At 43.1% G+C, this 12,485-nt stretch overlaps 1 protein-coding gene across 1 annotated transcript in view; it reads left to right on the top strand.

Annotated features, from left to right (window-relative positions):
• Positions 1 to 4,457: 4,457 nt before the first annotated feature.
• UBE2D2 (ubiquitin conjugating enzyme E2 D2) overlaps positions 4,458 to 12,485 on the top strand; it is a 56,804-nt gene continuing 48,776 nt past the window's right edge. The window contains exon 1 of the mRNA XM_032425172.1: positions 4,458 to 4,953. Coding sequence (XP_032281063.1) covers positions 4,930 to 4,953 — 24 coding nt within the window. The 5' untranslated portion in view covers positions 4,458 to 4,929. The remainder of the gene's footprint in view (positions 4,954 to 12,485) is intronic.

The following is a 12,485-nucleotide window of genomic DNA, read 5'->3' as shown; positions in this document are numbered from 1 at the left end:
ATTTTTTCTATGCACATTCTAACATATATACATACAGACACACACAACAGAATTTCATGAAGATAAAAAAAAAAACCCTTTTATTGAGGTATAACTTAAATTGTGCAAATCTCAAGTGTACAGCTCCATGACTTTTATATATATAGAACATTGAGACATTTTTTTAATCCACCCAAAGGGAATTATATCAACTACATTTCACTGCAGTTTTTTTTTTTTTTTTTTAACTCAACAGTACTGTGCTATTTCTTCTGTAGTGGGACATACAGATCTAAGATACTTTTCAGGCTGGCATAGTATTCTATAGGCTGAATCTGTGATCAGTACTCTAACCTCTCCCAGTTGACAACTAGTTAGGTTGTATCCAAGTTTTTGCTTTTACACATTATTAGATTTTAAAACTTTTACTTTTTTACTTTATGTAAGAATAATACATGCTCAGTATAAAACACTGGACGTTTCAGAAATGTGTGGCTTAGAAAGCGGAAGTCCTTCATAATTCCCTCTCAGATAACCACCAAATAAGATGTTATTCTCTGCGTACACCACATATATCATCTATATTGTGTCACTGCTCTACGCTATTGAAAACACAAGCAGGGCTGTACTATACATCTTGTTTGCTGCTAAAACCATTGGGTTTTGAATTCTGGGTCTTCTCCCACTTCCCAGCAGTGAAAAGGCTGGGCCCTTTTAAGCTACAGATTGTGAGAACCAAATCCTCAGAACTCAGGACTTTACTTGGCTATGCCACCTCTTCTGCCTCATTGTCCTTAGACATTCCCCCTCCAGGACAGCCCCCCTCTCCTTCTCTCCCAGGATCCCATACTCCTCTGGAATTCAGAGTCCTTTTCTGTTCTTATCTTTACAAATCTCCCCGCCCCCTGCCACGCCCACAACATGCATGCTTGATATATATATGACCTGTGCACATCCTTTGCTATGTAAGCCACTTTTACAGATAGGTAAATCCTTTATTTATGCAGTAGGCTTAAAACCAACAGAGTCACATTTTAAAATTGTTTAATCTTTCTCTTTGAATAATACCAAATAATAATGAGTAAGAGAGGGGCACCTGGGTGGCTCTGTCGGTTCAGCATCTGCCTTTGGCTCAGGTCATGATCTTGGAGACACGATCTCGGGGTTCTGGGATTGAGCCTCGGATCTGGCTCCCTGCTCAGCGGGGACCCTGCTTCTCCCTCTCCATTTGCTGCCCCCCCACTCGTGCTCTCTCTTTCTCTCTCAAATAAGTAAAATCTTTTTTAAAAAAGTAAATGACTAAGAGAGTTGGTGGACATCCTGTATATGCATAGCCTTCCATTCAAGTGTTCCTTATCTTCCCACCTCCTCTCCAGGACATGGAGTTTGGGGGAACTGTCTTTAGATTGAATGACCAGGCTGTTGGTTTTCCAGGCTGAAAGCCCCCAAGAAAACTTTAGGGAGTGCTTGAGAACAGCTGAGATAAATTACTGTCAAAAAGTCTTGATAAGGTCTTCCTGATGAATTGTATAAGGATAAAACAGAGTGTAATTGGGTAGCTAAATATTATAAGGAGGCAGAATTTAATCTTCAGAAAAGAGAAACTGTTGGTTACAACGAAACTTTTTGAGCTCCTTTTGACTCTTCTAGCTCTCAAATCCTTCAGCACATTATTGATATTTAGTGTAAGAAGGTAGTCCTTATTTTATATTTAAAATAATATAGGGGCACCTGGCTCGCTCACATGGTAGAGTATGCAACTCTTGATCTCAGGGTTGTGAGTTTTAGCCCCACATTGGGCATAGAGATTACTTTAAAAATAAAGAAAGAAGGAAGAATAATGAACTTAGTAATACAGTGCTTTATTTTTAAATATCCAGATTTTAGTGTACCATTACATTTTTTCCCATTTTTCTGTGAAGATCTGGTAAGCAGGAGAAAGTATAGGCCCTGAAAGGAAAAGTAAGCCAAAGATTTATTGGTCATACAATAAATCCCACAACTCACTATATATTATTTATTTTAAAAGTAGATTATCAAGGGGCACCTGGGTGGCTCAGTGGGTTAACCATCTGACTCTTGGTTTCAGCTCAGGTCATGATCTCAGGGTTGTGGGATCAAACCCCGCATCATGCTCTGCACTAAGTAGTGAGTCTGCTGGAGATAATCTCTCCCTCTCCCTCTGGCCCTCTGCTCCTCTCTCCCCCCAGCCCCCGCTCTCTCACTCACACTCTCTCTAAAATAAAATAAATAAAATCTATAAAAGTGATTATCAAAGATCTCACTATAAAAAAAAAGCAAGGCAACGGATATGTTCATTATTTTGACTGTAATAGTCATCTCACTATATATATTTTGTTTTTTAATATTTTTTTTATTTTTTAAAGATTTATTTGAGAGAGAGGGAGCGCGTGTGCATGAGCGGGGCGGGGGCAGAGGGAGAGAGAGAATTTCAAGCTGACTCCCCACTGAGTGTGGAGCCCAACACAGGGGTTGATCCCACAACTCTGAGATCATGACCAGAGCTGAAATCAAGAGTTGGGCACCTAACTGACTGAGCCACTCAGGCGCCCCTAATATTTTATTTTAAAGTAATCTCTACACCCAACTTTGGGCTCGAAGTTACAACCCCAAGATCAAGAGTTGCATGCTCCACCAACTGAGCCAGTCAGGCGCCCCTATGTTTATGTATTTCAAACCATCATGTTGTAGACCTTAAATACATACAATTTTTTTTTTTTTACAACAGGCAGATTACCAAATAGTATTATGGCATGATTCTACTTTTTTCAAATAAAAGTATGTATTTATATGCAAGGAAAAAGACTGGAAGGCATAAACCAAATGTCCAAAATGGTTAATCATTAAATGATGAGAGTATGGTTGGCTTTATTTCCTTCTTTTTGCTTATCTGTATTTCTTGCAAAAAATGTATAGTTTTTCTAATACAAAAAATGTTACTGTTGAAGAAAAGATTTAAAAAATCTGGCCAATGGGCATTTTTGTACCTATTCCATCACAATTCTTAGGATGAAAAGTTTTGGGACTGTGTAATGTTCATCTTCACCTCCAAGCTCAAATATACCGACCTTGGGCGACTGGATGCAGTTTTTCCCTCCTTTGATTTGCTGTGCCCACTGGGCCTGCCCTGCTGGTCCAACCTTTACTCAGTAGGTGAGGCAGTATAAATTTTGCCACTGACATACTGTGCAACATTTGGCAGGACTTTTCCCTTAGGAGCTCCAGTTTCTAAAATCTGTCTAAATTCAGGTTAGAATCAATGACCTCCAAGGTCCCTTCCAGATAGAGGAAAGAACACAGTTTTAGAATCAGAAACCCTTGGACGGGGACGCCAGGGTGGCTGTCAGTTAAGTGTCTGCCTTCGGCTCAGGTCAGGATCCTGGGATCCTGGGATCGAGCCCTGCATGGGGCTCCCCGCTGGGTGGGGAGCCTGCTTCTCTCTCTCCCTCTGCCTGCCCTTCCCCCTGCTTGTGTGCGCTCTATCAAATAAATCTTAAAAAAAAAAAAGAAAAAGAAAAAAGAAAACCTTGGGATGTTGAGAATGTGGGCATCACCCACCAGGAAAATAATCCTTATTCTCCAGTGTGTCTCCAGCCAGGTAAGTACCTCCTGGCCTAGGCCTGGTCTTTTATCTCACAGGTCGTGACGTGTGGCTCAACACACACTAGTTGCTCAGTGAATTAATTTTTGCCTCTACCTCCTAAAAAGCAACTGCAGAATAGGTTTTCTATGCTTGCTCCTTGACAGTGATCTGAAACGGTTTGTTTTAACTCCTGCGTGTTTTTTGAGGTGATTGGTGCAGTGCTTGTTTGTAACAATTCACCATGCAGAGCAAGGGCTGAGTACCTCTCCTATAAGTGACACGTCTGTGGCTAAGAGACATTCAAGTTGTCATCCTGCTGGGGCCTCGGTTAGAAAGGTCATCTCAGGGATGCCCGAGACATGCTCAAGGAAACACATTCCCAGCAGGTGCCCAGGTTGTTACGACGAGGCTTCTAGAAAGGGATCTGACAAGACCCTGGACTTCAGGGAAGTCCCAGCTTTGCCTCTGTGGAGCTGTGTGACCTTGGACAAGTCCCTTCCTTCTACGGGAACGTTGCAGTGGATCTAAGTACCTCCTTCCGGGTCAGTCTATGCTATGGCGCTGATCAAGTGATCAGAAAAACATTCGCCTTTAAACGTTTATGGATCTTCGATGACACACGCGTGCGGTACCAGAGGCAAGGGACTCAAGGGTCCCCGCGCGCGAGCATCTACAGCCCGCCCCCCGAATCTCGCGAGACCACTCCCCTGCGCTTCGCGTCGTCATCCTCTCGGCGGCCGTGGCGGCGAAGGCGACCGCGCGTAAGATACTCACAGGGGCGGCCCGTATCCCTCCGCCGCCGGCGCGGTCCGGCCCTCCCTCCCCTAGCCCGCCAATCCCCGCGCCTCCCGACCTGCCCCTCGGCCTGGGCCCACCCCGCGCTCCGGCGGCCCCACCCCGGCGGCGCCGCCCGCCCGTCCGCCCGCGCGTCCCTCCGTCCACCTGCAGCAGGCAGTCCCTCTGGCTGTCCGACTGAGCGGCGCCGGCCGAGCCCGAGGCCTGGGCTCTTGCTCCCCGGCGGAGGGATCCGCGGCGGCTGAGGAGGCGGCGCTGAGATTAGGAGGAAGAGGCAGCTACGGCCGCGGCGGCGGTAGCGGCGGCGGCGGCGGCTCGGACGGCAGCGCATAAAGGGGCCGCCGCCGGGTGATGCGGTGACCGCTGCGGCAGGCTCAGGAGCCAAGTGGGCCCCGGCCCTCAGTCCGTCCTGCCGGACCCGCGCTCCCGAACTCCCCATCTTCTCCGGCCGACCCGCGATCACCGAGGCGGCCTCGCGCCCCCTCGCCCCTTCCCCGTCCCTCCCCTGTCCCCGTCCCCGCCCCGGGGGCCACCGCCACCCGCCTCCCACGATGGCTCTGAAGAGAATCCACAAGGTAAGCGGCCGGAGGTCGGCTGAGGGTTCCGGTTGCTGGGCGGGCCAGCTGAGCAGGCTGCGGCCTGTACTTCCCGCCGTCGCCTCAGCCTGGCTCGCGGCCTCTTCGGACCCGGCTGCCGGCGGCGATGGTCCTGCCGGGCGCCCTTCACACCCCACTCCCAGTGATGGCGCCCGTGGAGGCCCCGGCGCGCAGCCCGCGCTTAGGCCGGAGGTGCGCTAGCCCGCTCGGCGTTCCTCCCTGGCCTCCTTTCTAGGCCCCGCGTGGTGTGGAGTCCCAGGGCCTCTGCCCGGCTTGGGACTGCTGCGCTAGAGGGCCATTGTCCGGCCATGCCGGGAGGGGGAGCCGGGGCTGGGGCGTTGAGCTGCCCCATTGACAGAGGTCGAAAGGGCTCCTCGCCCCATGTCTGCCCGTGTCCCCCTGCCCCCTCCCGCCCACACCCGCCCACCTGCCCTGGTTCCCTCCACAGAACCGCCTGAGCTTGGAGCCCATGTCTCAGGCAGACGGAGGAAGCCTTTTTGTCCGATCCACAAGTATTTCTTGAGTTCACTTACCCCTTGGCGGCCGCACACCTCAGTCCACTCTACTCGTCCAGAAACTCAGAGTAGGAAGTTCAGAAGGAAAACAAACCCTAACAGGACTCTTTTGAGGGAGGAGGGAAGTGGAAAGAGAAGCGTTTTGTTCTTTGAGGTTGCCAAATGTAGTCAGAAACTACACTTTTACAAATGGATCTAATAGAAAAGCTGTTAAATTTTCAAGGGTAGAGGTAGAAACCTGAACGTTGAAAACCACTGAAGGAATTACACAAAGTTTCCTTTTACAGTCTCTTCATACAGTGGATTTTAACGCTTAAATTACGTGATATGGTCAGGGAGATCGTTTTAATTCAGAAGGAATTCTGCTCGATTTTTCCATTTGAAAGGATGTCTTTGCCCTTTAAGATGAAGGGTTATTTAGTTGTATGAAGGTTTTCCTTATACTGCTTCTATATTATGGGCTTGGCTTAAAATTTAGGGTCCCCCCCAATATTGTAACACTCCTGGTGCCTCTTACTATCATGTCTTTTTTTAAAGGTGGGGAAGTACTACTGGTGATTTTTGTTTGGTGTTTTACTTGACTACTTGGAGAAGCTCTATTAAATCTCTAGCCACTTACGAGTAGATTCTGGGGTTATCCATAGGGAGGAATGGGATGGAGATGCAAGGGGAAGAGAACTAATACTCACCTTGCCCTAAACTCAGGGAAAATGCGGACTGTGGGACAATTAAAACACCTCAGTTGGCAGTCGATCTTCATTTCACTCATGATCAGAGACCTTTAATGTGGAATTAATCCCAGTGGTTACTGTAAATTAGGTTAGATCCTTACCAACTTGTTTGGACTTACTTGATTTCTAACAAATGAAGAAGGGCAGACTTCAGACAGAGTAAATCTTGTATTAAAATGAAGCAGGTTATTTGTTAAAAGGAGCTTGAAACTTCACCTAAGATTTCTTAACTATTTAAGGGGCAGGAGCACAGTGAGGAATCATCATCCAAATAAAAATATATATGGATTTTTAAGACTTTTAGTAGTTAACTCAGTTCTTATACAGGCTAATTGGGAAGTTATCAATTTGAGATTATAACTGTAGAAGACTGTGCTTTTTTTTTTTACTCCCCCTCTCCCCATGTTCTTATTTTAAAACCTGAAAAAGAGTAAGTACAGATCAAGAAGTATACCCTTTAATCTCTACATTAATTGATATGTGTTACATTTTTTCGGAGAAGAAGGTAACTCAAAACAGGTATTTTAATCTTCTAATATACTTGCTCCAGTAATGTGGTTTCTTTTGAGTTACTACATATTCTGTAGACCTTCTCTAAAATATCTTCTTATAAAGATTTTAATAGGGAAAATCAAGTTTAGGCAATGATACTTTGAACTTTTAAAACTCAGTGTTAGCCTTTTCCCCCCTGGTTTATAACCTAGAGCCCTCCGCAAAGTATGGCTCAACTTCTGAGACTGCCAGGGATTAGAAAAATAAAATTTATTTTTAGTATACTTGTCAGTAAGATTGTGAAAACAAAATGGATATTTTTTCCCCCAATTTTTTGTGTAATACCAATTTTAAGTTGAATGCAGACTTACCTAGGTATGGATAAGACTAGTCCTTCCTATCTTCTTTGCCCTAGTAATGTATCTACAATGGAATCCCCAAAAAAACTTAGTTGGCTTATATAATTGATGTTGGTCTTGAACCTTCCCAGTTATCAGTGTCTGAAAAAATGGTTCTACTTAAATACTCGGTTAACTTTAGATTCATGAACTGCTGCATCTTGGTTCTAATAAAATTTTGCTGAGAACAAATAAATTTGACATGTGGCATTTTTAGGAATTCAATATCTTGTTTCTTTGACAGGGAAATAGTGTTCTGTGAATTTGACAGTCCTTTAAATGCATTGTCTTTTTGGCAGAAGCTTTTGATGGACTTTATTTTGATACACACTTTAAAGTCTCCTGACCTATGCTTTAACAGAGTGTACCAGAGAAGGTCATTATGAATATCCAGTATAGTTCTGTGCAGGGATTGGGACCTCTGGGCTTGTTTGTATCTACACCAAATGGTCCTAGCCTGCTGTGTTTTGAGGTTTTCTGCTGACTTTATAGGTCTTCAGCTTTGATTTTGATGCTTTGAGTGTCTGCCTCTTGCAGCACCACCCCCAGCCCTTTTCCAGTTGGCTGCATCTCATCTGTTGTGGGCTGGGAAACCAGATCACGGAGCTTATTAAAATTATGTCTAAAATAAGATCCAGTAGGCTCTGAGTGACGAGGGCTTCATGTGTTCTGTGAACTGTGTGGTCTCTTTGACTGATCAGAGACCTTTTTTTACTTCCTGTTTTTCTTCTTTTGTTATACAGATGCAGGAGGCTTTGGGGTGCTCTTAGAGTGCCATAATATTGAAACAGGGTTAATTTCTTTATTCTGTGGAAGGGTAAAAGACTGAATGTCTTGCTTCATTGAGGAGTTGAAGACAGACCAAAGTTAGGATACTAAAAGCTATTTTCTTAACAGTAATAGTGCCTTGTATATTTTAGTGGTATCCTGTTATTTATAATTAACATTTGATATATATGGCTTTAATGCCGGGATAGTCACTTGATTTATTCTGTTTCTGTGATAAAGATTCTTATATCTAGCTTCTTCTAAGACCCCTCAAAAGATACCCCCCCAAGGGGGGGAAAATCCCCAACACCTCAGTAGAATAAAGATTTCAAACTCTAATAGCTCTAAAGGCCAAGCAGGTAACCAAAGTGAGCAAAGAGAATTGGGCAGAACTAGAAATTACATACGCTATCAGAAGAGGGCAGCTGCTACTCTACTCTCTCCAAGTGTTGCTATTACCAGGATCTGTGGGCCCAGTGTTCCCAGATCTTCCCTATTTCCCCCTTTAAAAGGAAACCCACAAATCCAGATTTTTGGCAACCAATTCAAATTAAAAACAATAACACATTTCTGGTAGGTTGGTAGGCACCAGTTTAATTTGTGAATTAAAATTAAAAGATGGAGGTTCAGTAAGCAATCAGGAGTATAAGGATTAAAAAAAAAAGGAGTTTAAGGATTAAATCATTTAAACCATACTTGGTATCTTTTTTAAAGTTTCAAAAGTTTATTGCTTTATGTAGATGGGTAAGATTAAGTAGTTTTTTTGTAAACTGTTAATTAACTTCCTTACTGAGGTTTTACTTGGTTATGTGTGAGGTCATAGGGAAAGCCAATTTAGTAGATGCATTGATCCCATAGTAAAAGTTTGTATCTTACTCTTCATTATGCTCTGTTTCATGTTGTGACTCATCTTTCTATATACTACATACTTTCAAAATGTTTTAAGATTAGGAGATTACAAAAGGATGATTCTTACCATTGTAACACTGTAATAGTACTAAATATAAAAAATAATTATTTTAGGAGTGCATGGTGGCTCAGCTGGTTAAATGTCTTTTTAGCTCAGGTCATGATCCCTGGGTCCTGGGATTGAACCCAGCAGGGAGTCTCCTTGCCCCTCTCCCTCTGCCCTTCCCCCGCTCATGCTCGCTCTCTCAAATAAATAAATAAAATCTTTTTTAAAAGTATTATTTTAAGGGCGCCTGGGTGGCTCAGCCGGTTAAGCGGCTGCCTTCGGCTCAGGTCATGATCCCGGTGTCCTGGGATCGAGTCCCGAGTCGGGCTCCCTGCTCAGCATGGAGTCTGCTTCTCCCTCTGCCCCTCACCCCGCTCGTGCTCACTTGCTCTCACTTTCTCTCTCAAATAAATAAAATCTTAAAAAAAAAAAAAAGTATTATTTTAAAATACTGTACTGTAAGTGTTATCAGATGTAATGATAAAGTGAATTCCTGTAAAAATGGCAAAACAAATTATCAAACTGTTCTGTAGAGTACTGTGAACTTTAATAAATGGTTGACTGAAAATGGCTGTTTGAATTAGATCTATCTTAGAAGGCAGATATACCTTCTTACTCCAAAAGATAAGGTTCTTAGAATCTCTGGAAAGATTTTTTTTTTTTTTCCATTAAGAAATGATTCTTTGCTTTACCTAAGTTCATTGGATTGAGAAACTTTCTTTGGCTCTTCCAGGTTGCTATTTACAGCCATCCATTGAAGGATAACTGTTAATCTAGGTTTGCTTTAAACTCTCAGTGTGTATACTGTACTGCTGACTGAAAGGAGGAAGTTTTGACAAAGTCCAATTCTGGATATTTTAAGCCAGAGAGAGGGCTGCTAAAATATCCTAGGCAGTTCCCAGGATAGGAATACCTGACTCATGCCTGATGCTGCCAGAAACCTCTGCAGCCTCATCCCAGAAATGCAGGAGCATACTTGTTTTTTCTGTAGAAATAAAGTTTTGGTGGTTAGATTCCCAGGCTAACCTTCAAAATCATATTTAACTGTGACATAGGAAAATAAAGTACCATTTGTTCTTCTGTCTCAGAGTCAAGTGAGAGTTCAATTAATAGAATCATAAAATATTAGAACTGCAACACATCTCAGAGCTACTGTCTGAAAAGGCCATGTGACTTTCTAGGGCTGGATCAAGAACCTGGGTTTCTTGACTATGTCCAGTGTCTTTTCTGGCAGACAATGTACCTTTATGTAGCTGTTAGATACGTAAATCCAAGGATGCAGTCTTTTTCTTTTGTTCAGACAACTGGGTATTCAAACTGTGCCTTGGAACCAGAAGATCTTTTCCTCAACATCTCTTATTAATGAAGAGGTGTGTATGAACTCCCTTAAAACCATACAAAGTTTGGATGTTCTGTCCTCCATATATCTTCCATCAGAGTTAAATGGGTTTTTTAATCTCTGCAAGATTTAGAATCACTCTTCTTCTTTTTTTTTTTTAAAGATTTTATTTAATTATTTGACAGAGAGAGACACAGTGAGAGGGAACTCAAGCAGGGAGAGTGGGAGAGGGAGAAGCAGGCCTCCTGAGGAGCAGGGAGCCCGATGTGGGGCTCGATCCCAGGACCCTGGGATCATGACCTGAGCTGAAGGCAGACGCTTAATGACTGAGCCACCCAGGTGCCCCGAGAATCACTGTCTTATGTCCTTAAACACTCTGTTTTAATGTGAGTTGGTGACCCAGTTACCTATTCTACAGAGAAAATAGAAATCTTCTATGTGAATTCTTTCAGATTTCCTTTGAGGCCTTTAAGAACAAAAACTAAACTCTACAGCTACCATCTTTATAGTACTCACTCAGTTTCAGAATTACTGAATCTTCTGAACAACCCTGTGAGAATTCTGTTCTCCCCAGGTTAGATGGGAAAACAGACACTTGGAGAAGTAAATGAATTTGCCTATGATTATATGATATGGTAAGAAGAGCCAAGATTCAGATTTATGCAGTCTTGACTCTAGCCAGCCATTACTCCAAATTTACCTTAGTCATCACTCTTCTTCCTTCTTGTCTCTGCAGAAGCTATACTTTTCCCTTTGTCAAGCTAACTTATGCTTTCCTATTCTTCCTGCCAGGTCCTTGCTCTTGAGTATTTTTCTCCGCTCTCCTAGTTCCAGTCTCTTTTAAGTCCCCTCCGCATCCAAGCTTATTCAAGATTACCGCATCCTAAAAAAAAAAAACCAACAACAAAAAACTTTTTAACTTCCCTAGTCCGCTATAGCTGATTCCTTCCTCTTTATCCCTCCCATCTCTGGCATTTCAGTGCCAAAATTCTTAAAAGAATAGTCTATTCAGGGGCGCCTGGGTGGCTCAGTCGTTAAGCGTCTGCCTTCAGCTCAGGTCATGATCCCAGGGTCCTGGGATCGAGCCCTGCATCGGGCTCCCTGCTCAGCGGGAAGCCTGCTTCTCCCTCTCCCACTCCCCCTGCTTGTGTACCCTCTCTCGCTGTGTCTCTCTCTGTCAAATAAATAAATAAAATCTTTAAAAAAAAAAAAAAGTCTATTCACTGTTCTGGGACCGCTTAGTAAGGCAATTACTTAATTGCCAGATTCAGTGGACACCTCAGTTTTTATTTAATTTTTATAACAGTCACGTTGTTATCATTCATTTCCCTTAGCTTCTGAAGATAAACTGCTGTCTCCTTCATATGTAGTGTTTCCCAACTTTATTAGAATGCTTTTCAAACTAATACTGTTGATGGATACAAATAAGAGTTTGTGAAACAGTGTACACTTGGATTAAGATTGACAGGTCCTGGGTAAATTAATTAAAATATGTAATCAAAATATAATATCAGAAGCACAAAATTTGGTAAATTAAAAAAATATATTAAAATGAAACATCATTGTCATTTTGTTGTGAAGGAGCAAACTAAAAATGGTATTTTTTTTTTTAAGGATTTTATTTATTTGACAGAGAGAGACAAAGCGAGAGAGGGAACACAAGCAGGGGGGAGTGGGAGAGGGAGAAGCAGGCTCCCCGCTGAGCAGGGAGCCCGATGTGGGGCTCGATCCCAGGACCCTGGGATCATGACCTGAGCTGAAGGCAGACGCTTAACGACTGAGCCACCCAGGCGCCCCATAAAAATGGTAATTTTCTTAAATGATAAGAGATCTTCATCAAGGGCTGCATTAAATGCGTTATTGTATATTGTTTTCATTACAGTATAATATGAAAATTTGTTTCAAACAGGTGCACCGTAGCAAAAGAATACAAATATATATTTGGCAGTATTTGTGCAGTTAGGCTATTATCAATATTAATTGTCTCATGGGTAGATGTAGATGGGTCACCTAATTAAAAAAGATATGCTTTGCTCATGTTTATTTCAAAATAATTTTATTTGGGGAGGGCGCCTGAGTGGCTCAGTTGGTTAAGCGACTGCCTTCGGCTCAGGTCATGATCCTGGAGTCCCTGGATCGAGTCCCGCATCGGGCTCCCTGCTTGGCAGGGAGTCTGCTTCTCCCTCTGACCCTCCCCCCTCTCATTTGCTGTCTCTCTCATTCTCTCTCTCTCAAATAAATAAATAAAATCTTTAAAAAAAAAAAAATAATAATAATTTTATTTGGGAGGCTTACGAATCTAAAGACTTTTTC

This window comes from Phoca vitulina, unplaced genomic scaffold, assembly GCF_004348235.1.
Source record: "Phoca vitulina isolate PV1807 unplaced genomic scaffold, GSC_HSeal_1.0 scaffold32, whole genome shotgun sequence".
Taxonomy (NCBI): Eukaryota; Metazoa; Chordata; class Mammalia; order Carnivora; family Phocidae; genus Phoca; species Phoca vitulina.
The sequence above is the reverse complement of the archived record's forward strand: the minus strand, read 5'-3'. Positions and strand labels throughout refer to the sequence as shown.